General features: G+C 40.9%; 1 protein-coding gene across 11 annotated transcripts in view; it reads right to left on the minus strand.

The window, feature by feature from the left end:
• Positions 1-26,838, minus strand: part of GRAMD2B (GRAM domain containing 2B) — a 120,638-nt gene that overhangs the window by 50,850 nt on the left and 42,950 nt on the right. For 2 of the 11 annotated variants that reach the window (XM_061150884.1, XM_061150880.1), the window contains exon 2: positions 3,034-3,139. The exons of 2 other annotated variants lie outside the window; for them this stretch is intronic. In XM_061150884.1, coding sequence (XP_061006867.1) covers positions 3,034-3,139 — 106 coding nt within the window. Of the gene's footprint in view, positions 1-3,033; positions 3,140-24,900; positions 25,127-26,838 lie in introns of those variants that run through there. 7 more of the 11 variants (XM_061150891.1, XM_061150883.1, XM_061150888.1 and 4 more) reach the window with 5 other exon arrangements.

Below are 26,838 nucleotides of genomic sequence, written 5' to 3' on the forward strand. Positions count from 1 at the left end.
AAATGTATGCATCTTTCTATTTGACCAATGAAGCTAGGTGGCGCCGACAAGAGGAATAGTGGCAATTTTTGAAGATCGGGCATAGATTTCAGCAGAAAAACTCGGACTCTCTACTTCTTGGGGTTAATAATTTACATCATGTGTTGTGCTGTGCTTAGCCGCTCGGGCGTGTCCAACTCTTTGCGACACCATGGACTGAGGCCCACCAGGCTCCTCTCTCCATGGGGATTCTCCAGGCAAGAAAACTGGAGTGGATTGCCATGCCCTGCTCCAGGGGATCTTCCCAACCCTGGGATTGAACCCAGGTCTCCCGAATTGCAGGTAAATTCTTCACCAATGGAGCCACCAGTGAAGCTCAAGAATATTGAAGTGGGTAGCCTATCCCTTCTCAGGGGATCTTCCCAACCCAGGAATCGAACCAGGGTCTCCTGCATGGCAGGCAGATTCTTTACCAGCTGAGCTACCGGGAAGGCCCAATTTACATCATAGCTGAGTAATTAAAGCTACCCTTTCACTTACTTTCACAAATGATTGCAAAAATTTCCAACCTCCTACTATGAAAATTTTATGAAATAAGAGTAGGCAGAATAATGATTATCTACTCATAGCTCAGATGAGTATCTTGTTTCACCTGTATCTCTGTCCATTCCTCCCACTTCATATTTTTGTGCAACAAACATCTGTAATTAATACATAGCTGTAAAAGATAAGCACTTTTTCAAAAAAGATAAACACAATACCAGTAGCACTTAAAAAAGGATTAATTTCGTTAAATCTAGCTGTTCTTCAGGGAAGGTTTTGGCATTACAAATTACTATTTTTTAGAATAAACACTTTATTATTTCAGGGTGGAAGACAATTTCTTTCTTTCTTTTCTCTTTTTTTGCCACTCTGTTCAGCGTGTAGGATCTTAGTTCCCTGACCAGGTACTGAACCTGTCCCCCCTGCAGTGGAAGCACAGAGTCTTAACCACTGGGCCACCAGGGAAGTCTCTAGCACTATGAATTATTATCGAAGAGTAGCAGAGCATGCTACCCTAAAAGATGTCAATTTGGTATTATATAATGATTTTGAGCTACTTGTAGGTACCTGAAGAACAGCAAATGCCGGGAGGGGCTTTCTCTGAATGTCTCATGTCTGCCTAAAGACAGATTCTCCCAGAGGAACTCAATTGTCATAAATCCCCTCCCCAAGTTTCATCAACCAGGGAGGACTGATTTCATCAGAGAGGAGACTAGGAGCATACACCACACCTAAACAAATTCTGTCAGAACTATAATACCTCCCCTTTATTCTATGGGCCCTTCATCTTTCCTAAAAATCATTTACTCTTCTCTGGGAGGACTATATCCTCTCTCCTCTTTCTTTAAGATGGTATTTAATCCTGAATTCTACAACCACCTGGAGTTACTCATTCTCCCCTGAAGAATCTCCCAGATACACATGAATTCTACCTGTTAATAAACTTCTCTTTGCTTTTCTCGTGTTAATCTGTCTTATATTATAGGTGTATACACATGAATTCTACCTGTTAATAAACTTCTCTTTGCTTTTCTCGTGTTAATCTGTCTTATATTATAGGTGTCTCAGAATCTATCTATCTATCTACCTATATATATATAGCTAAGAACTCAGAAGGGTAGAGAGAAAATTATTTTTCCTGCTGTCCAGTATTTAGGACTGTAGGAACTGAATCATCTCTAAACAGAACTGGATATTTGAGCATCCAATGTGGGATCTGGGAGAGTTCACATTTCCTGTATGAGTCCACGTGGCTGTTGCCAGCTTGTCAGTAGAAGGTACCTACTTGGAATCTTTACTTGATAGGGGTAATTTTTCTCTTGGGAGCCTAGCTACCCTGGCTACTCTGGGGAGAGTAAGGAACAGACATGAATTTCCCTAATCTCAATATGTGGGCCAGATTACGTTTTCTTGGGGATGAAGGAAAAGAGATTCAAAATTACATGGGTCAACATGAAACAAGCTGTAATTTTAAGCAAAGCGCATCCAACTGAACAGCTACCGTAACTCCAGGTGGGACCGTGGAGTCACGCCTGTAGCCTGCCTGCGCCTCATGCAGCAGCTGCTCCTCTCCAACCTCCCCCAGCTCACATCCAAAGGATAGCCTCGAGAGAAACCTGAGCAGAGCAGACACAGGTGGTGATGTGATAGTGCGACTGCCCTTTCCTCCAGCCCATCAACACTAGGTGCCAGCGAAGCCTCGGGCTGTCCTGGCACCAAGACTGTCTGGGCTTTCCCACACACCTGCTCCTCTGCCTTTGAGAATTTACAGGGTCAGGTCATACCTCCTGAGCACAGAAGAGTGTCAATTCTGCACCATATAAAAAGCAAGCAGGGTGTAGGTTTGAAACACAATCTGGAGTTCTAGGTGCAAAGAGCAGCGCTCTCAAAAGCATTAGATTCTACCTCACACCAGTCAGAATGGCCATTATCAAAAAAGCTACAAACAATAAATGTTGGAGAGGGTGTGGAGAAAAAGGAACCCTTTTGTACAGTTGGTGGGAATGATACAGACTGATACAGTCCCTGTGGAGAACAGTATGTGGGTTCCATAAAAAACTAGGACTAAAACTACTCTATGACCCAGCAATCTCACTATTTGGCACATACCCTGAGGAAACCATAATTGAAAAACACACACGCACCCCAATGTTCATTGCAGCATCAGTTGCAATAGTCAGGACATGGAAGCAACCTAGATGTCTATAGATGGATGAACGGATAAAGAAGTTGTGGTACATATACACAATGCAAAAAACTCAGCCATAAAAAGGAATGAATTTGAGTTGAACTGAGGTGGATGAGCCTAGAGCTTGTTGTACAGAGTAAAGTAAGTCAGAAAGAGAAAAACAAATATCGTAATTAATATATATATGGAATCTAGATTAATCTATATATTAATATGTATATTATATATATAGATTAATCTATATATTAATATATATAATCTATCTATATATATATATATATATATATATGTGGAATCTAGAAAAATGGTACTGATGAACCTACTGATATGTGAGGTAACTGAGGGTGTCTCTCCACCACAGCAAGCTCAAAGTCATCACTGTGTCAACATCTCCACGGGGACAGCAGTAGGTGACTGGGTAGAGGGAGTCTTTGGAAACACAAGAGAAGAGAGATGTGAAAGAGGATGTGAGAGGACTCTGTGTCCTCAAGGTTTTGCCTGGATCCTATTTTCTTTTAACTAACTAATGGAACCCTGGGCTCAGGACACAAATATACAGACTAAAAACAACACGTACCAAAACCAAGACTGAGAAGACAAATTAGGCTAAAAAATGTTTCTGTCCTCCAGGGTGTGTATTTAAGGTGTGCCTGAGCCATACAGTTTCTGGTAAGATCAGTCTGTGAATTTTACAATTTAGTGGTTCTCAAAGAGGGACCTAAGGACCTTCTATCTCAGACCCATCTGTGGTTAGGGGAGGATCTTGTAAAAATGCACGTTCTTAGCCCACCCTTGAAGTCTTATAATCATTAAAATCTTGAAACTACTGAGCTGAGTGTCAACCAAGCCAAGATTACTGAGCCGAGTGGAAAACAGTTGACTTGTTTTTTTTAAACCAGCAATTTTATGATGAGGACTGGAAGAGAATGGTTAATTTATCAGCACAAACAAGTACTTCCGGAAAAATAATCCCCCTTACTGATGAATGTGTAATGATACTTTAGGAATGAAGTTTCTATATTAGTTAAATGCACTATCTAAAATTCTTTGGTAGACACAATTACTGGCTGTTTTTCTTTTCCTTTTTTTTCCCGCTTTGATTTATGGTTTTAAAAAAAAACAGAGCAAAACTAAGATGGAGAAGCTCCATACAGTCATCAAAAACAAGACCAGGAGCCGACTGTGGCTCAGATCACGAACTCCTTATTGCCAAATTCAGAATTAAACTGAAGAAAGTAAGGAAAACCACTAGACCATTCAGGTATGACCTAAATCAAATCCCTTATGATTATACAGTGGTAGTGACAAATAGACTGAAAGGATTAGATCTTACAGACAGAGTGCCTGAAAATCTATGAATAGAGATTTGTATAAATATGAATGAATATGAATTCAAAACCCTATGAATAGAGGTTTGTGACACTGTACAGGAGGTGGTGATCAAAACCATCCTCCCCCCAAAAATGCAAACAGGCAAATGGTTGTCTGAGGAGGTTTTACAAATAGCTGAGAAAAGAAGAGACTGAAAAGCAAAGGAGAAAAGGAAAGATAAACCCATCTGAATGCAGAGTTCCAAAGAATAGCAAAGAGAGATAAGAAAGCCTTCCTAATTAAACAATGCAAAGAAATAGAGGAAAACAACAGAATGGGAAAGACTAGAGATCTCGTCAAGGAAGTTAGTGATATCAAGGGAACATTTCATGAAAAGACAGGCACAATAAAGGAGAGAAACTGTAGAGATTAAGAAAAGGTGGCAAGAATACACAGAACTATACAAAAAAGATCTTCATGATGCAGATAACCATGATAGTGTGATCACTCACCTAGAGCCAGACATTTTGGAGTGTGAAGTCAAGTGGGCCTTAGGAAGCATCACTATGAACATAGCTAGTGGAGGTGATGGAATTCCAGTGGAGCTATTTCAAAATCTAAAAGATGATGCACTCAACATGCCAGCAAATCTGGAAAACTCAGCAGTGGCCACGGGACTGGAAACGGTCAGGTTTCATTCCAATCCCAAAGCAAGGCAATGCCAAAGAATGTCCAAATCACTGCACAATTGCACTCATCTCACATGCTAGCAAAGTAGTGCTCAAAATTCTCCAAGCTAAGCTTCAACAGTATGTGAACCGAGAACTTCCAGATATTCAAGATGGATTTAGAAAAGGCAGAGGAACCAGAGATCAAATAGCCAACATCTGTTGGATGATAGAAAAAGCAAGAGAATTCCAGAAAAACATCTACTTCTGCTTCATTGACTATGCTAAAGCCTTTAACTGTGTGGATCGCAACAAACTGTGGAAAATTCTTAAAGAGATGGGAATACCAGGCCACCTTACCTGCCTCCTGAGAAATCTGTATGCATGTCAAGAAGCAACAGTTAGAACCAGACATGGAACAATGGACTGGTTCCAAACTGGGAAAGGAGTTTATTATACTATCAAACCTGTATATTGTCATCCTGCTTATTTAACTTATATGCAGAGTACATCATGTGAAATGCCAGCTGGATGAAGCACAAGCTGGAATTAAGACTGCCAGGAGAAATATCAATAACCTCAGATATGCAGATGACCCGACCCTTATAGCAGAAAATGAAGAGGAACTTACTATAATCATAGATGTTGTTTAGGCTTCCCTTGTGGCTCAGCTGGTAAAGAATCCACCTGTTATGAGGGAGACCTGGGTTTGACCCCTGGGTTGAGAAGATCCCCTGGACAAGGGAAAGGCTACCCATTCCCCTGGCCTGGTGAGTTTCATGGACTGTTAGAGTCCACAGGGTCACAAAGAGTTGGACACGACTGAGTGACTTTCGCTAAGATATTGTTTAAAAGTTCTTTACATCTTAAATAGGGTTTTGAAGGAGCTTATTTCAAAATGATGACTGATGCAAATACTGAGGTAAAAAAGGCAGCTGAATATGAGATTAGGAGTTAATGAGTCAATATGCTAAATTTAAATCCAATAGCTTGACAATACATCAGGGAGACAAGTTATGAGCCCTTCTTCTGTCGTGCAGATTTAGGCTGGATATTCTTACAGGCTTATCCTTTCAGAAGAATTTTAGACTCATTCTGTAATTAAAAAAAGAACACATTTATTTATTTGGCTGTGCTGGGTCTTAGTTGCGGCACAGGGGATCTTTCAGTCATAGCATGAAAATTCTTAGTTGCTGTGTGTGGGATCTAGTTCCCTAATCAGGGATGGAATCCTTTTCCCTGCATTGTCTAGCCATTGGACCACCCTTAAGGTTTCTTAAGAGAGTCACTGAGATTCTGTTTGGTTGTACTGAACTTAAACATTTAAGGAATGAAGCTATCTTTATAATGTGAAGGTTTCCTTTTAAAAGGAGGTAAACCTCTTCATTTAAGTTGTCTCATTTAGTAGGTGTAATTCCATGGACTGTATAGTCCCTGGGGTTGCAAACAGTCAGACATGACTAAGTGACTTTCACTTTCACTTTAGTAGGTATATTGCTTTACTTTAAGTCCTAACATCTATTTCTGGGAGTTTTCATTTCCTGCTGCTCTCATGGTCTCTACTTCCTCCAGTTTACTTTTTAAATTAGCATTGTTAGAAAGTAATTGATTCTTCAAAAACATTTTATTGGCTTATAGTTGACTGAAAGGGCTTCCCTGACAGCTCAGCTGGTAAAGAATCCACCTGCAATGCAGGAGACTGTGGCTCAATTCCTGGGTCAGGAAGATTCGCTGGAGAAGGGATAGGCTACCCACTCCAGTATTATTGGGCTTCCCTGGTGGTTCAGTCGGTGAAGATTTGCCTACAATGTGGAAGACCTGCATTCGATCCCTGGGTTGGGAAGATCCCCTGGACAAGGGAAAGACAACCCACTCCAGTAATCTTGCCTGGAGAATTCCAAGGACTGTAGAGTCCTTGAGGTCACAAAGAGACACAACTGAGTGACTTTCACTTTCACTATAGTTGACTTAAAATGGTGTGTTAGTTTCTGCTGTTCATTTTTAAAATATTTCAGATAATTAACTTATGGAATACTCCTGTTTCTAACCCACACACAGAACAGAATAAAATAAACTTTGTTAGCTTACTTGATTTTAAAAACTAAAATTAATTTTTACCTACGCTTAGCATACAAAAGGTCCAACCTCCTGTGAGTTACACTGACCTAGTTCCTTATTGCTTTCATCCTCTAACATACTGGCCATGTTCCGTTTCTTGAGAATGTTGACAGTTGACACCTTGATCCTTCAAAGTCCAATGTTCGCGTTGGTCGTATAGTGGTGAGCATAGCTGCCTTCCAAAGTCCAATGTTCAAGAGGGATGGCATCCAACAACTTGGCATTAAGTCCAGTGACCTTTATTTTCACTTCACAATTTCCCGGTGGCTCAGTAGTAAAGAAATCTGTCTGCAATGCAGGAGACGTAGGCTAGATCCCTGGGTCAGGAAGATCCCGTGGAGGAGGACACAGCAACCCACTCAAGTATTCTGGCCTGAAAAATCCCATGGACAGAGGAGCCTGGTCGGCTACAGTCTAAAAGGTTACAAAGAGTCAGACACGACTGAGCACCCACACACAGAACAGAATAGAATAAACCACCACCAGTGTCTTGCTTTCATCATTATTCAGATTGCTCTATCCAGAAAAGGGATCATCCAGAAATTAGGCTATCTCTAACCTTCCACTCTCAGCCTATAACCTCTCCAGTTCCCACCTCATTTACTTTTTGGCCTCAGACACAGACTACAGTCCTTGATATTTCCATGTTCTCCTAGTTGAATCAATCCCTTCTGGATTTATTTCTTAAAGCAGCTCAGACCACATACATATATATATATACACACAACTGATCACCTTTAGTTTCCACTTATGCCCATTCTTTTGCACAGCCATTCAGCACAAATACCCCAAGACCAGCTCTGCACACTGTTAAAGGGGGAGAAATTAGCCCTTATGGTGGACTGGTACATTTGCTGTCAGCTGGGCACTCGGCAGTTCTGTCCTATTCCCTTAACTTGCGTGCCAAATATTCTCCAGGCTCTCAAGTCCCTAACCAAACACAGTTCATACCTTTGAATGAAAGGGGTTACCTTATCACTGTGCTGAGTCAATTGAGAACTGAAGTATTCAGACAAGGGCATGTCTTCCCCTGACTACAATCACCTAAACCTGCATCTACTGCATCATACATTTCTCCAGTTTCAGAAGACAGTTTCTCTCTTGATGTTCAAGCCCACTTTCTGATACCTCTGGGCTTGTTCTATCAGTTATTCTATCTTTGGGCCACATCTTCATCTTTTCCTCTTTGCTGGTTCTTTCTCCTAATTTATATACAGGCTCACAAAGCTCTCCATCAAAAAAGCCAAAATCTTGCTTAGTTCTACTTCCTAAGGTTACCTTCCTGTCTTTCCTTCACTTCTCAGCCAAGGCTGTCAAAGCCTTAGTCTACCCATGTTGGGTCTGTTTCCACATTTCCCATTAACCCACTCCACTATAGTTTGGCCTCCATTTCCATTGCTTCACTAATGTTTCTCCGGCAGAGTTCACCAGCAATCTTTACATTGCTAAATGCCAAGGGCATATAAGGAGTTCTCTCAATGCTGCTATTGGTGGCACCTCCCACTGTTGACTAAATGTTGAGATTTCCCTTCTCTTGTTTTTTTTTTCCCCCTCCTGTTTCTATACCATTCTGTTTGTTTGCTTTTGCTTTATTTTCTGCTATACTATTTATTTTCCATCACCTTGGCAGCCTCCTCTTTGACCTTTATCTCAACGTAGCATCACTCCTAGGTTCTCTCTTTGGTCCTCTTCGCTCCACTGGGAAATTCTACCCATTCCAGCCACTGGGAAATTCCATCCACTGGATTTTAACTGTCACTTCTATGCTGGCATTTCCCAGCTCTGTGTCCCAGCTCTGACCTTCTGGGATATTTTTCTGACGCCAACAACCAATTCTCTGATTCTCCAGATACCAAGTGGATAGCCAACAATCCAGTTCAATTCTGGCACTAACGACCCACAGTTGGATCCAATCTCATAGGTTAAGGGCTTAGTTCTACTTTAGACTTCCTCTACTTCAGATGCCAGCTGCAAGTCCCAGGCCAAATGGCTACAAATTAGAGGTTTCCAAGACACCTTTCTCCTCCCCCATTAGGTTCGATACTTGCTAGAACGGCTCATAGAACTCAGGGGAATGCTTAGCTTACATTTACTACTTCATTATACAAGACGACTCAAGGACAGTCAGATGGGAGAGTTGCATGGGGCAGGGTATAGGGGTGTGTGGCGCTTCCATGTCCTCTCTGGGTGCACTGCCCTCCTAGTATCTTGATGTGTTCACCAATCCAGAAGTGCATCAAATCTCATTAAGAGTTTTTATAGTGCTTAATCTCTTGGTGCCCTCCTCTCCCAGGAGGCCAGGGATGGGGCCAAAAGCTCCCAACCTCTAATCACCTGGCCTTGCTGGTGGCCACCCCCATCCTGAGGCTATCTAGGTGTACAGCTCTAAACCATCTCATTAGCATAAACTCAGGTGTGATCAAAAGGCATCATTATGAATAACAAGGGACACGCCTTCCTATCAAGAAATTCCAATTCTGGGACTCTGCCAGAAACTGGGGACAAAGACCAAATATATTTATCACAGCACAGACCTCCATCCCAATCTCGCTTTTCCTATGTTCCATTGCTTAATTAACAGCATCACAATCCATGCAGCCTTCCTGGAGATAGAAACTAAGAGTCTCTCTACCTTCCTTCTTCTGTCAATCCAATCCATCACCTGGTTCTTCCGATTTTATCCCCTTGACATTTCTCAAATCTGTTCTCCCATTTTCCTACTAAATCAATCTCATTTGGATTGTTTCACAGACAGCTAATCCTTGCTTCCTATTTTGTTCTCCATCAAGTCTACCTTAGACCTTGCTACTGGACCTGAAAAACTAAAACTTGACTTTATCACATACCTGTGTAAACCTTTCAGTGACTCCTATGTCTTATAGGTAAGTCCACGCTCCTCATGGCATACAAGGTCATCCTCTGTGACCTTCCTTCAATCCATTGTGCCTGCCCAGGTACTGCCCCTGAGTATCTATTTTATATTCTAGTAATATTAGTTCCCCATAATCACCAGACTGTTTCACACTACTCTGCATTCATCTAGGCTATTCTGTTTGGATAAAATGATCTAATTTTTTTTTTAGCTAACTCCTATTCCTCCTTCAAAATTTGGGTATCATTTCTTCTAAGAAGGCTTTTACACAAATCCTGCACTGGGCTGGTTGGTTCTCCACTATTCTCTTAAAATGCGCAAACAATATTCTTATTTATCACAACAGGCTGAAGCTGGTATTTAGAGTCATGGTAAGATACTGCTGAAGTTATAGTAAAATCTGCTGTGATGTTCTTGAGGGCAAGGTCCACATCTACTATATTCTAATATTCCTGTAACACACTATAGTGCTTGACAATAGTGTCAAGCGCTTAACACAAAAACTGCTAAATTCCAACTACTGCTACAAATAAAAGTCCTTTCAAGGATATAAAGTGTGTTAAAATGCGGTGTGTGTGTGTGTGTGTGTGTGTGTGTGTGTGTGTGTGTGTGTTAGTCATGCAGTCGTCTCCGACTCTGTGACCCCATGGGCTGTAGCCCGCCAAACTCCTCTGTCCATGGAATTCTCAGGCAGGAATACAGGAGTGGGTTGCCATTCCCTTCTCCAAGGGATCTTCCTGACCCAGTCAAGGACACCAGCTTACACTTTCCAATTAAAACGCTGTAACACTTATTAATTGGAAAGGGTAAGCGAGTATCCTTGACTTTGTATCTGAGGAAAGGGTTTTTTCCCTTTAAATTGTCTTCTGTATTCAAGTGCAATATATGATTATTTTCAGATCTGAAGTAGACCCGAGAAACCTGCCGTTCCATTGATAATGAATTTGCTCCCCATTTGTGTTACAGGCTTTATGTTGTTACTTGCTTAGCCCTTTCTACTACAAGTTGTTCCGAGGCACCTGGTCCTGTCACCTGTAGTCAAAGGGCAGGCCAGGGTTGTCCAAAAGCAACAACGATGCTGATGTCTGTCAATAAACATGTAAGAGGGGACTTGAGGTATGTTCCAGCGGCAGTCTGCCTTAACCAAGTATAAGTAAAGCAAAAAGAAGCAAAAAAAAAAAAAGAGGCCAAACCAAATAAGAAAGGAAGGATTCTATTCTTATTCAAAACACTTTCCTCAGCCTGTTCAGTCGGATAGAACTCTTCACACAAAGGCTACAGAAGAGTGCAGAAGTAGGGCAGTTTCTTCAAAGAACTCACACTCTTCAGGTTGGAAAGGAATGAACAAATCAGGTCACTCAGCCCTCTCTCTTTATAGAGGAGTTAACTGAAGACCAAAGAAAACAACCTCCCCGAGGTTCCAAAGAATCAACAGCATGGCCAAAGCCAGAAGTGAAGCGCAGACAGCCAAGCAAGGGGAATTCTATTGGTAAATGGGGGCTCCAGGTCCTCCCCAGTTCTGCTTTCCTGCCCTGACCAGTCAACAGTCCAGCCACAGCAGACCCCTAAGGATTCATCACAAACACACATTTGAACTTCCAAGCCTGTCCTTATTCATCTCTTGCCTGGAATAACTTTTCCCTTAGCTGAGGCCAAATTCTTTCTTACCCATCAGCTGCACTTTAGACACCAACACTTAGCTCAGCTCGCCTCAAAAATAAATAAATAAATAAATAAAACAAAAACAAACCCCACAAACTCTTCAGGAGCCAGGCAGAGAAGTGAGATGGAAGTCTCCGTACTGTGGTGCCCCCAATTCAGTGACGAATCTATGTCTGGCGCGTGACACCCAAAGTCTCCCAGGGAGCTGTTTGGAGGTAATGAGCTATACCATTTCTATTAGCATTTGATAATTATTGGGGAATTTTTATCACATAGTATTGCTTGTGTGTGGGGTGTGTGTGTTATGTGTGTATGTTCCACCCTCCTCTCCCCAGCCTGAGAGCTCCTAAAACTCTCACTCAGATGCACTGTCTACATCTCAGTCATGCATTCCCAGCAGAGAGTACATGATTAAGAATGAGGCACCATCTCACACCAGTCAGAATGGCTGCTATCAAAAAGTCTACAAAAAATAAATGCTGGAAAGGGTGTGGAGAAAAAGGAACCCTCTTACCCTGTTGGTGGGAATGCAAACTAGTACAGCCACTATGGAGAACAGTGTGGAGATTCCTTAAAAAACTGGAAGTAGAACTGCCACACGACCCAGCAATCCCACTCCTGGGCATACACACTGAGGAAACCAGAACTGAAAGAGACACGTGTACCCCAATGTTCATCACAGCACTGTTTACAATAGCCAGGACATGGAAGCAACCTAGATGTCCATCGGCAGACGAATGGATAAGGAAGCTGTGGTACATATATACACAATGGAATATTACTCAGCTATTAAAAAGAATGGATTTGAATCAGTTCTAATGAGGTGGATGAAACTGAAGCCTATTATACAGAGCGAAGTAAGTCAGAAAGAAAAACACCAATACACACATATTAACACACATATATGGAATTTAGGAAGATGGTGACGATGACCCTATATGTGAGACAGCAAAAGAAACACAGATGTAAAGAACAGACTGTTGGACTCTGGGAGAAGGTGAGGGTGGGATGATTTGAGAGAATAGCATTGAAACATGTATATTATCATATGTGAAATAGATCGCCAGTCCAGGTTCGATGCATGAGACAGGGTGCTCAGGCTGGTGCACTAGGATGACCCTGAGGTGTGGGATGGGGAGGGAGGTGGGAGGGGGGTTCAGGATGGGGACACATGTACAGCCATGGTTGATTCATGTGAATATAATGTAATGTAATGTGAATGTAATGTGGCAAAAACCACCACAATATTGTGAAGTAATTAGCCTCCCATTAAGATAAAAAAAAAAAAAATGCTTGCTTAATTACACTGAATTAGAGAAGAGTGGAGATGTGTTATATAGAAGTTACCAAACAACACAAGATTCAAATCAAATCTTAGATATGCTATGATAAGGAATCCATTCCAACTCAAAAGCAAGAAAAGGGAATAACAAAATATGCTTGTTTTTAAGTAGGCTCCAGGATTGAGAGGGAGTAGACAAGTCAGCTCACAGATATTAACTAGCAGGTAACAATTAGAATGGAAAAAAAAAAAGAAGAGAAAAATGGAAAGCCTCATGAGCTTCATAGCTAATTGATTGCTATCATATGGGAAAGGCATGAGTCATGCCTTGAATATACCAGTGGAAAAGTTCATCTGGTATAAAATGAGGATATGGGGAGTGGACCTGAAAAAATATAATGTGTATACAAATTCCCATAGTGTGTAATGAAGCAGAAGAGAGAACAAGATGATTGTGATAGCTGAACCTTTCACTTCCTTCACTGTCTAAACTCATGGAAATATTTTTCAAAAGCTGTTTTCCATTATTCGTAGGGCATACTCCTCAAGAAAAAAGTCATCGCCTGTTACATTTGTATCCTCAAAGTATTTTTAAATGCCTATCACATGCCCAAGACCTACATAAGTAGATTATATACACTGAAAAATGATTTTAGAACAGAATAATAAGCAGAACATTTTACTGTTTTCATAATGAGGTTACAAAGTAATAAGCCTAAACTGGGTGTAGAAATTGGTTTGTAAGTCTCATCAGAAATTCCGACTTATTATAGTCACATCTTTTTGGATCAAAAAATGATCTTATCCATAGAATGGTTTAAAGGTGTTTAAACTATTCTTATTCACCAAATTTGGTTTCAGGCTGTTTCCCAAAATTGAATTCATTCTCAAAGAAAGAGGATTTGCCAACCTTATGACTATTCAAAGGATGAGCTCCAGGCTCTGAAAGTAACTTCGCAAGAATTTCAAAAAGATTCTGTGCAACTGCAGAATTTTTGCAAAAGTTCTTGGTCCCTTTGGCAATTACTTAAAAAAAATTCTCATGTTTTTAAAACCAAAATCGGTCACATTACTTTATAGAAACACTATGTACTTTTGCAAAGAAGAACCTAACCATGGTTTTTCAAAATCAGAATCTGAATGACTGCTATGCAAATCACCATGTGAAGCTGGAACTGAAACAATGAAGTTTTAGGTCTATATAGTCAGGTCTGAGCTCAGATGGAGACCAAAGAATCCAGAAAGACACCTGTGTCTGACACAGCTCCCAACTGGCAGCTACAGGTGCGCTCTCTCCTCTGTCCTCTCTAAGACCGTTAGAAATCCTTTCAGTGTTAGAAGTGTGCAAAGAAAGGAAATGAGTCTTGGTTTTATAGTTGAGAAAGCAGACCTATAAAAGTTAAAGAAATCTAAACTGGGCTGCACAGATACCTAATGGGAGCTACTTTGCCTTTTGCATTTTTGCTCTTCCCAACTCTACTGAGTCTGTAGAATTAATGATTTTAGGAGCCTGGCTCAGATTAGACTGCCTATATTTGAATTCTGGCTCCAACATTTCAACAGTTATTATAAACTTGGGCAAGTCACTGTGTCTCTGTTATGCATAAAAATGTGATGGTAACTGTCCCTTCCTTGGTACATGTCTATATATACAAGTACTTTGAAAAGGGTCTAACATGTAACAATGATATTATCTCATCTAAATATATCAACTGCTATATTTGATATACATTTTCGGGAGCTACCTAGTTTCTTCTTTGAAAGAAATCTCAAAAAAAAAAAATATTCCTTTTCTCTACTCTTTTTTTGTATGGGCAAAGGCCCCATCTTCATCTTGGTGACTGCCATGACACTCAGCACAGTGCCCAATACACGGAACTCCTTAATAAATGTCAGCTGACAACATGAGCAAATCTCTCTTGTTCTTCAGTTCAGTTCAGTTCAGTCGCTCAGTAGTGTCCGACTCTTTGCGACCCCATGAATTGCAGCACGCCAGGCCTCCCTGTCCATTACCAACTCCTGGAGTCCACTCAAACTCATGCCCATCGAGTCGGTGATGCCACCCAGCCATCTCATCCTCTGCCGTCCCCTTCTCCTCCTGCCCTCAATCCCTCCCAGCATCAGGGTCTTTTCCAGTGAGTCAACTCTTCGCATGAGATGGCCAAAGTACTGGAGTTTCAGCTTCAGCATCAGTCCTTTCAATGAACACCCAGGATTGATCTCCTTTAGGATGGACTGGTTGGATCTCCTTGCAGTCCAAGGGACTCTCAAGAGTCTTCTCCAACACCATAGTTCAAAAGCATCAATTTTTCGGCACTCTGGTCCTTATCAACTGTTAAAATATTACCTTTCTCCTAGCTCATATACCATTTATTACTCTCTCATCTCAGGTTCTGTTGAAAAGTATGACATTTGGTGATTTAAGAATTTGAATTTAGAAAATGTGTTGTGATTCTTTGTATAAAAAATTTCAGAAAAGATTCTGATCAAATCAGCAAAAAGTATAAGCTATCTACCAGGTTCATGTCAAAACTAGTTCAACTTCAGAAGAGAGGAAGGGAAAGAGGGAGGGAAAAAACATTCTTGACAATTTATATAGGCTCTCAGAGGACCACCTTACATGTTATACAAACATTTAAGTTGTTAGGATCAAATGAGGAACTATTTTCCTATGAATTACAGAAACAGTACAGTGATAATAAAAGCTGTCATGATGAATACTTTTTCTTCACTATTGACATACGGCAACTCAACTCACAATGCAGCTTTTATAGCTCTACACATTAGATGTTTCAAAATAATCTGTAGGATCACAAGATAACTGTTTTCAGATAATAATCCTTAACACTAAAAGACACAAAAATTAGAGTATTCTGAGTTCTTCCCATTTTTTAATGGGAACAGGTTGGAACTGAACAGGATGGAAGACATGATTTGAAAAATCTAGAAGGTAATAAACATGGATATAATCATAAACCTGATATATACAAACTTTAAGAAAACAGAAACACTTGTACAGAGATTAGCATCTCCATTAGCGAAGGAGAGGCATGTCAGCCACCCAGCTCAGTGCCTGGGATTTCAGCGACAAGAACAGCAGGTAGAGACAAGGAGAAGGGGGAGATTAGCTAGGTCAGAGGGGAAGTACCATTTGTTTTTTCATCTTTTCAGTATGACTCAATGTTCCTCTTGTCTTTCTAAAGCTCTTCTATTCTCTCCCCAGCTGCTTCCAATTGCCTCCAATGTCACATTTCCATTTCTCCACTCTGGTCTCTGCTCTGCTCACGTCTCGTCACTACTGTGACTTCTATCTAGTTGTTCACAAGGTAGTCCGGATTTTTTGCTGCTTCCTTTGACTAGAAGCCTTTCTAGGCTCATCCAGGTAGGACAGAGGCACAGAAAAGATTAGAAGATGATCCAGTAACTTGAGGATGGGTCAGTAGGACATCAACTCTTCCATCTAACACTCCCAGTCTACCCAGCTAAGGCAAACCTCTGTTCTCATGGATTTATTTATTCATCAATATTTAAACTCTGTATGTCATCTTGCTTGTGCTCAGTCGCTAGGCTGTGTCTGACTATTTTCGACCTCATGGATTGTAGCCTGCCAGGTTCCTCTGTCCATGGGATGTCCCAGGCAAGAATACTGGAGTGGGGTGCCATTTACTTCTCCAGGGGATCTTCCCAACCCAGGGATGGAACCTGTGTCTCCTGCATTGGCAGGCAGGTTCTTTACCTCTGAGCCACCAGAGAAGCCCAGGTCACCTAGATAATTAATTATTCTGCCAAGAAGTTTGGGAAAAGTTGTTCATGAGAATAATGGCTGCTCTTTATTGAGCTCTCTTAGGGTGTACAGTCCAGATACCGTAGGATCACATTTAATCCTCCTGACAACCTCACGAGGTGCTTCATTGTGCCAAAACAGCACACTTAAGAGTCATATTGGAAGGTGGATATTCTAAAGAAAAAGAAAAATTAACAAAAAAACTTGACTCTGGCTTTAAAGGACAATAGCATAAGAACAAAATCCAAAGGGACTTCCCTGATGGTCCAGTGGGTAAGACTCCGTGTTTCCAATGCAAGGGGCACAGGTTCGATCCCTGGTCAAGGAATTAGATCCCACATGCTGAAACTAAAGATTCTGATACCCCAACTAAAAAAGAGAGCCAGAACATTGCAACTAAAAGATCTTGCATGCCAGAACGATCAATGATCTCGAGTGCTGCAACTAAGAGCCAGCAGCATAGCCAAATAAATAAATAAAATACATTATATAAAAAAAGAACAAAACCTGAACCCTTGGCAAGTGGTTACCTTTGAGACCAGGAACTGTCAGGTAGAAGAGAGGAGGAATACCTTCACTTAAAGTGATGACCAACCTAGACAGCATATTAAAAAGCAGAGACATTACTTTGCCAACAAAGGTCCATCTAGTCAAGGCTATGGTTTTTCCAGTGGTCATGTATGGATGTGAGAGTTGGACTGTGAAGAAAGCTGAGCGCAGAAGAAATGATGCTTTTGAACTGTGGTGTTGGAGAAGACTCTTGAGAGTCCCTTGGACTGCAAGGAGATCCAACCAGTCCATCCTAAAGGAGATCAGTCCTGGGTGTTCATTGAAAGGATTGATGCTGAAGCTGAAACTCCAGTACTTTGGCCACCTCATGTGAAGAGTTGACTCACTGGAAAAGACCCTGATGCTGGGAGGGATTGGGGGCAGGAGGAGAAGGGGATGACAGAGGATGAGATGGCTGGATGGCATCACCGACTGGATGGACATGAGTTTGAGTAAACTCTGGGAGGTGGTGATGGACAGGGAGAGGCCTGGCACGCTGTGATTCATGGGGTCGCAAAGAGTCGGACACGACTGAGTGACTGAACTGAATTGAACTGATACTGTTTTAATTTTCTAGCTTTTAAATATGTTAGCACGTATGGGGGAACATTATAGTCTCATTTAAAAATTTCTTCTTTATCAATTTCATCATTAAAAATAACCCAGTAATAAATGTTACATGAAAAATTTTAAGAAATTGTAAAAACAGGACCCAAGTATGATAGCCTGAGTTATCTTTTTAACATTGCAGTTTGGGGGAGTTTTCAAAATTATAAGTATTAATGTCACTCAGTTAACAATGCAACAGATATCTGTTATGTTATTAGGTGTAAGGTACTGACGTATCTTAAGGGGCTTACAGTCTTGTTTCCCTGCTATGTGAAAGGACTTTCTCTTAAATCTATACCACGGGCCCTCATACACTGCTAGTGGGCATGTAAAATGGTGTAGCTGCTTCAGAAACCAGTTTGCCAGTTCCTCAAAAAGTTAAAACATAGAATTACAATATGATCCAGTAATCACATTTCTAGGTATATGCTTGAGAGAAATGAAAACATATATCCACAAAAAGACTTTCACACAAGTGTTCAAGGCAGCATTACACATTATGTTCATGAACAGGTGGACATACACAGAAATGGTCTATCCACATAGTGGAATACTATTCGGCAATGGAAAGGGCCACTGACATACGCTACTTCATGGATGAACCTCAAAAACATGACAGTAAGTGAAAGAAGACAGATACAAGAGATCACATGTTATAGATGACTCCATTTGTATGAAAAGCTCAGAAACAGGAAATTTAGAGAGACAGAAAATAGTGGGGCTGGGGATGAATTTTGACTATTTTTTAAATTACAGTTTATGTCACACTAATGGGAATTAGTATAAATGGGCCCAACAGATCTTAAAGGGGAAGTGTGTGAAAATGTTCTAAAACCTGTATATTGATGGTGCACCACTCAGTAAAGTTATTAAAAGTCACTGAATTGTCTATTTAAAACAGGTAAATTTTATGATGTGTAAAATATACCTCAATAAAGCTGTTAAGAATCACCAGCATCTTTGGTCATCATGTCCCATCGTGAATGTGGGAACCTCTGGTATGTGTGGAGTGACCAATGAGAACATATTAACTAGTTTATTAATAAATTAGGGACTGGAGTTTAAGTTGGTTCTGCTTCTCTTCTAAGGATAAATAATCAAATTTAGGCATAGATAAAAATACCCTCTTTTCTTTAAGGAGGAAGAAGTCACTTTAAGTCATTGAAGTGGCTGTGGAGAAGTTTTTCTCGAGGACCTGTGCTTTATGGCACTTGAAAATGTGTAAAATGCCCAAAGCTGGGCACTTAAAGAATTAGGAAGACGCTGAAGGACAAGTCTACTGAAGTTTAGCAAATGGAAACAATTTAGCAGTTTAAAGATGAAGAGCCATGAGGCAGAGCTTCCTCACCTGCATTTCTTACAAGTGTCCTATATTAATTAATAAATCTATTAATATTGCTTGCCTAGCAAAGGAAAAAAAAATGAGGAGCCATGAAAGAAAAGCTCAGAACCAGGACGCAGGATGTATAAGTCAACGGGTCAGAAAGAAATGCACTAACAGATGCATGCGTGTGTGTGTGTGCTCAGTCTTGTCCGATTCTGTGACGCCATGGCAAGAATATTGGAGTGGGTTTCCACTTCCTACTCCAGGGGGTCTTCTTAACCCAGGGATCGAATCCACGTCTCTTGTGTATCCTGCATTGGCAGGTGGATTCTTTACCCCTGAGCCACCTGCGAAGCTCTGACAGTAGATGGGAGAACACCAAATCAGTAAACAACACGGAAATGAGCTGGCAGGCCACTGAAGAATTATGGCATGGGATCCTTTTAGCATAAAGTAAAAGCCAAAATGCCATGTTAGATTCATGGAAATGTTGAGTGGCTATCGTGAGTGCCAGATAAGTCTAGTTGATAGAACAGAGGCTTATTTAACAGGACACTGGTACCTGCGACTGTTAGAGCTAGGCCTTTTGAACTTTGACTATTTTGTTTAAGTACATTTTATGTCACCCTTCCTTCCCACCCTATAGCATGTTCCAGATCTTCATCAGCAAGCATTACCACATGGCTTATAGAACCCTAGCCATTTCAGGAACTAGGTGAAATGAGTTTCTGATGTTTCCCAGTTAAACCTCAAAGTAAACCTGACTTTATCTTATTTATTTTTTGCCATGCCATGGGGTTTGTCGGATGTTTCCCGACCAGGGACTGAACCTGTGCTCTGGGGCAGTGGAAGCTTGGAGTTCCAACCACTGGACTGCCAGGGAATTCCCACAGCTGACTTTATTATTCTTTATATAACAAAGCTTGGAGGTGCTAAGTAACTCTCCAGGGTCACACTCCTAAGAGACAAAAAAGTCATATTTCAAATCCTCGTCTTCGAGAGCCTGCGTTCTTAATCTTTTTCCGTACTTCCTTGACAAATCAGCAATTTCTAATGACATTTAGCCATGGAGCTGATTTGGGTCATTAAATTTCTTTTCAAAACAGTTCAAACTAGAGCACTGTTTATTTTTCTCCATTTTTTCAAACTCTTCAATTAAGAACTGCACCTCAGTATAATTTAAATATTTTCTAATATGTTACAATTTTTTCCTCTTATCCAGAAGTTTATATTAAAAAGTACCCTAGATAACCTGTCAGAGTTACCTGATAATTAGAATTAAAAAAGAAAAAAAATATTCACACCCATGGGAAGATATATAATATACAGATAATTAGAGAGATATTCTTACTAAATAGGCACTTTAAAAGTTTGGAGTTAAGAAAGCACTAAGAAGTCAAGCTATACTCAATAAGTATTCCTCTTTACTCCTATTGCTTCCAATGCAAGATCAAGCCTTGACTGCAACCCTTATTCTCTTTGTCAAGTACCCACAAAAACAGTGTAATTGGAAGATAAATGCCTTCACTACAGGTAATTTATTTTTACTTGAATTCACTATTTAAAGTAAATCTCGCAAATAATTATTATTTCTTGACAATCCCAGAGAACTTCCTTTTAAGGCAAAAATGCTTATATTGCATGCTTCCCTGGTAGCTCAGAGGTTAAAGAGTCTGCCTGCAACGCGGGCAGGTTCGATCCCTGGGTCGGTAAGATCCCTTGGAGAAGGAAAGTGGCAACCCACTCCAGTATTCTCGCCTGGAGAATCCCAAGGACAGAGGAGCCTGGTAGGCTACAGTCCACAGGGTTGCAAAGAGTCAGACACGACTGAGCGACTTCTTTCACTTTTTCACCTTCTCTTTCTCCACATATAAGAAACTGAATAAATTTCTAGAATTGTTATGTCCTAGGGTATTAAAGCTTAAATGTTTAAAATTCAAACTGCAGGGACTTCCCTGGTGGTCCAGTATTTAAGAATTCACCAGTCAATGCAGGGGACACAAGTTAGATCCCTGCTCGGGGAAAATCCCACATGCCAAGGAGCAGCTAAGCCCACTGCTTTAGAGCCTGTGCTCTGCAACAAGAGAAACCATTACTGCAATGAGAAGCCTGCACATTGCAAGTAGGGAGTAGCCCCTGCACGCCATAAGTAGAGAAAGACCGCACGCAGCATCAAAGACCCAGTGCAGCCAAAAATAAATCAATAGCTGTGTACTAAAAAAATCAGTATTAAAAAAAACAAATTGTATTACAAGTATATGTTATATGTGATGTAATTCATTATTTGAAATATGAATCAACTGCCCAGAATTATGTATTAGTTTTAGATACTCTTTGAAATTCATTAAAAGTAACTAGGCCATTACTAAATTAGATCCATCAGAGACTTTAAGAAATAAAAGTGTATCTAAAAAAGTTAGTCTATGTTCGAAATATCTATGTATTGTGAACATGAAAGAAATCAAGGATGAAAAAGATAAAGCAGAGAAAAACTAGGCTCTCAAAAAGAAATATGCAGCAAAAACTACCAATTTTTGGTTAAAAAAAAAGGGGGGGGGTGTTATTTTTTAAGTCAAATATGTACTTTGGCGGTAAGTAAATGTGCAGCCTCACTTCTAGCACAAAGATGAATAAATAAGCCACAGCTCTCAGGCAAGTAAAGGTATCTAAAAATTCTCCTGCTACTGAAAGAAAATTTGATTAAAAGTATAATTTCCCCTGAGAGAGTCAAACTGAAAGTCAGCTATAAGCATATTACATACCTTAAGTAAGTGGGATGGGTCTTAGCACTTCATAGCTCATCAACAGATAGTTACTGAAAGTGATTATTTGCCAAGTTCTTTGAGAAATTCAATACAAAAAAAATGTGACTGGAGTTTTCAATTTATTTGGGGACAGTTAATTAAGGTACACTGGACTAGTGTCTGAATTAATATATGTTAACAAAACAGTACTCTGTACATACTAAATGTTATGCAAACATTACCTATTAATAAAAAGTAATAACAGTAGCAGCTCACGTCTCTGGGCTGACCACATACATACAAAATGAACACTAGTAAGAAAGAGGAGAGTGTAACCAGTGATGAGATGGCTGGATGGCATCACCGACTCGATGGACATGAGTTTGAGTAAACTCCGGGAGTTGGTGATGGACAGGGAGGCCTGGCGTGCTGCGATTCAAGGGGTCGCAAAGAGTCAGACACGACTGAGAGACTGAACTGAACTGAACTGAACTGCCTGCCTAGTTACTTCTCAGAGTTTCAATGTTACTACTTAAAAATGGCCATAATCATAGTGTCAATCTGAATTTGTATGAAAATGAATGCGAAGTTTTGAGCACATGGCCTGTAACAGAGCAGGCATTCTCCATAATTGGCATCTATTATTAATTAAGAGGCTAAGGTCTTAGGTGATGAGGCCCATGTGGGTGAAGTTACAGATGTAGAGACTGGGGAGGGAGCAAGCCATTCTAACACGCTTGAAGAAAATGTCCCTTGGGACACCAGATTTCAACAACTTGGAGTTTAGTGATAATTAATCTAAAATAGGAAATTCAAAACAGAGAAGTTAGACTGAGTTTCCAAGCATAAAAATGTCACTATGATTTCAAATATGGAATTATCACACCAATATATCACTGTGATAATATATCTACCTATGTCTTTAAATGACATTTATTTTGTTACCCAAGCAAGAAGTTAAGAGATCAGAATAAAATGGTGTCTAAAATGTTAGACTGAATCAGAGGTGACTTCATTGGGTCTAGGAATTACCACTCTGTTGGGAAAAGCAAACCAAAAGCCCAATAAACCAAGGACTGCCAAATGGATAAACATCCTAACTGTGGAGAAGATTCAGTTGTAGGCCAAACTTTTTATAGATTCTTTTGTGTTTAATGGTAATATACATATGTGCCTCCCCTCAATGCTACTCTTGGAGTTACAGAAGGATGGATACTAAATCATATTCATTCTTGTATTCCCCACCATTATTGAAGAAATAGTAAGGAAAAAAAAAAAAAAGAAATAGTAAGTATTACAATATTTATGGAACTGAAATGAACTTGTGAAATGGAATGTTCCAAATGAAGGGGCTGGCCGTTTGGGGCCTTGAGCTTCAGTACTGTTGTGCTTATATTCCACATAATTATTTTCTCAATATCTAAAGAGTTTTAATTTAACTAAATTAGTCTAAATAGCAGACATTTAGTCTATAATAAACGTTTTCAATCAATCAAAATGAACTCCTTGACTGAGTACCTACAGGACTGGGAATGTGACAACTTAAAACTTAAGATCTGTGGGGTGGACTTGACTCATTCTCCTTGTGTAGCTGGAAATAAATACTGCCTTTGGATGAGTTCTGAACTAGGAGTTTAGAGTTCCAACCTTCCCTGTGCCAGTTACCACCACAGACATCTATGAAATGATGACACCTCTTAATCAGGGAAGTAAAGTTTATAAAAGAATGATTAAGTACAAAGGAAATATACATCATTTGATCATTTGCTAGTTCATCTTTTTCTTGGGTTTGAATTATTAGTATAAAATAAGGATTTTATTTTGGGGCGAGGAAACAAGAATATGTTGTGAGAGTTATACCTACAGGAATTTTTCCTCAATCATCTTTCTTCAATTAGTAGAGAGGAAAGACAATCAGCTTAAGTTGATGAAGATGAGGGGAAAATATAAGAGAAGCCAAAGAAAGCAGACATTGGAAGAGAATGTGACCAAAGCTTTTGAAACCACAAATCAAAGCAGTGAATAAAAGCTATTCTTTTTTTCTAAAAGGTCAGCTCAAACTTCAATAAATGGGTGGAATATGCTTTTGCAAATGCACATGTTTATGTTGAACCAGGCTGTGTTTTTAAAAAACCAGTAAGTGCTGAAATAATGAATGACGGGGATTGAATTTTTAAAAGTTTTTCTCTTTTGTTTTTGGATTGAATCTTTACTATTAAAAAGTGTGTCATCTTTTTATACTAGTATCAATAAAGCATTTTAGATACCCAACAGCTTGGCACCATAAAAAGTAAAACTGGGCTTATTTAGATATTTACTTTACTCTCACTTAATGTTATAGTGATGTAGAAAATAAGCAAATGAAGATTCTTCTCCTTTTTAAAAGAAGAGTTTGGGAATAACAATCATACAACAACCATATTTCTGGATTTTTTTTTTTAAGTACACGAGATAAACGTTGTTACAGGAAGCCAATCCTTGTGATCAAATATTTTCATTTTCAGTTTCTTAAACCAGAAGAGTTTATAGGTCAAACAATGTGCAAATCCTATTCCCCACACGAGTCCTTTAAGAGGACAGTCACCGTCCAATATTTGTTGTGTTTTATTTTGTTATACTTTCATTGTGCGTCCCCACCCCACCCCCGCATCCTCCCTCTTTATACAATTTTAAAAAGTGTGTAACAAGTTTGTGTTACGTATCCAACAAAGGCAGGCAGTCTTTGAGGGGGGAAAATAAAATGTGTTTCATGTTTTCCACTACTTTTGCGGTCTCTAGAGGGTAAACAGGGAAGGGGATGAGGGAAAAACACCCTCACGTCCGAATCAGAATGACAATACGCATCGTTGTGAAGCTACTGACGAGATGCCATCTACGGGACAGCCGCATCTCCACACGCGTCATTAAGAAGTAAGACAATTAGAATAAATGTGAAGCGCTGTTTCTCGACTTGGCTTGGAGATCTGAAAGTTCGCCGCAGACCCCACTCGGGATTTATAAAACACCAACGGTGCTTTCTGCTCAAATAATTCCCAGCCCCGCGGGAATGCATGCTGCAGTGCATTCCAGAAAAGTCTGCCGTGCCTATATTCGCTACTATAGAATCGGGGGCAAAAAAAAGATCGGGCGCCACAGAAAGAATTCAAGCACAAGTCTGTCCACGTTTAAAGCTCCAGAAAGCCGTGTCCACTTCCAACTCGCCCCTGGCGGAGAAGTTTGGGCAGCGCGCGTTCTCCCGCCCCGGTGGGTCCAGCGGAGGATACTTACTGGGCTGAGCCAACTTTGCTCTCCCTCTTCCCGAGCACTTTGGCAGACTTGGTGTCGTCCACATCTTGCTGTAGTTCGGTCATCAGGACCACGTCTGGAGGGCACCTTCACACAGCCTCCTCCCCCCCGCTCCCCCGGCTCCCGCCGTCCGGGTTGCAGGCCCCGCGAGCCCGCCGTGCCCTCCCCTGCGCCCCGGGCCGCTGGGTGCATCCGGGCCGCCCGCGCCGGGGGCCGCCGACCTGGACACGTTCGGGCCGGCGCGATTGGTCCGGGCGAGAGGGGCCGAGCCGGGAGGGAGGGAAGGGGAGGGTCGAAGCGAAGTGACAGCCTCTTCTCCCAACCCAGGAGGCCGGGGAAGAGAAAAAGGAAACCTGTAGAACTCGTCTTTCTGGGAGAGGAAGCTAATTGGCCAAACAGGTGAAACATTTGCCTAACCCGGCGCCCTATAAGTAGCCTCCTAGTAAACTGGGCTTTTTTTTTGTTGTTAATTCTTTCCTATCTAGACTGTAACTACAGAGGTTCAACCGTGGGCAACACGCTGTAGATACAGGAAACCATAGGGCATTTCGCGCACGGATGCGCTGGGTGGGCTGGCCTGTTCTCCAGCCCAAATTATTCAAGCAGGGTGTAGCCTCTTTGAGGACTGCCTGACAGAGCTTAAGCAATAGGTCGGTCGTGTAACAGAGGTGACATGAGCTGGTTGCCTGGTTAACCATTCCGAGATGATGAGGGCAGAGGGGAGCAGGGAGAAGCAGCCATCACAATCTCACCAGCAACTCGCCTACTATGCGCCCAGCCAATGAAACGAAGGCCTCTTCTTCCCCCATCTTGCTGATTCTGTCTGAAGTTTTGTGTTTGGAGCACCCACTTACTCGTTTAAGGAACTCTGAGATCTACCATGTTCCAGGCATTATTCTAAACATCCACTTAGTAGCGAGGGGGAAGAAGTTTCCTCTGCTCTTCTAGGTTCTTCTGGCTAGTTGAAGAATTACACTGAAGTGAGACAGATTAACAGGATAAGGTCACATTTAACTACCTGCGTTCAGGGGATTGCCCAAGCATATGAGACCTAAGGACAAGTTAGGCAATTGAGGCTTATGAGCCACCTGAGAAAAGAGAATGGGGTAGGCAGGGATTTGCACAACCTAAAAGTTGAGAACCATGTTCTATTTGGCAGATTTAAGCCCAACAGACAGCCTTTCAGATAGTACTAAAGGACTGACCTGAAGTAAGGGAAGAGCTGGGATATATAGGAGTTTTGGCAACAAAAACCTTAAAAGATGACTGTTAATCAAAGAATAATCAAGCTTCCCAGGTGGCACTAGTGGTAAAGAACCCACCTGCCAATGCAGGAAACATAAGAGAGGTGGATTCCTCTCTGGGTGGGGAAGATCCCCTGGAGGAGGACATGGCAATGCACTTCAGTATTCTTGCCTGGAGAATGCCAAGGACAGAGGAGCCTGTCAGGCTACAGTTGATAGAGTGGCAAAGAGTTGGACACAACTGAAGTGCCTTAGCATGCAAAGGAAAAACAGACATCTCAGTTAATGAATTTAGCACTTTTCTATGTATGGGGAGATGCAAGATTCTGTATTTATTGAGATTGTTCCTTGATATCCACCTTAACTGTCTAGGGCCAGTGTCCTATTTTTCCATCCTAAATCCATCAGGGTGCAGAGTTGTGGGTGCCATGTGGGATGATGACTTGATGGGGCTGTAATATCTGGTGTTTACTGATACGGTAGGCAACATTCTTATCCACAAAAGGGAAGGAAGGCCATTCACAGAATGATGAAAATGAGCAAATGTTTGATAAAATGTTTGCTGGGCCATACAGAAACAATGGAACACAGAGAGGAATTTTAACAAACAGACTCTGCTTAGGTTCCTCCCTGTGTACACACCTCGTTTGTATTATACTGTAGTAATCTACAGTGA

Source organism: Dama dama, chromosome 9 (genome assembly GCF_033118175.1).
Source record: "Dama dama isolate Ldn47 chromosome 9, ASM3311817v1, whole genome shotgun sequence".
Lineage (NCBI taxonomy): Eukaryota > Metazoa > Chordata > Mammalia > Artiodactyla > Cervidae > Dama > Dama dama.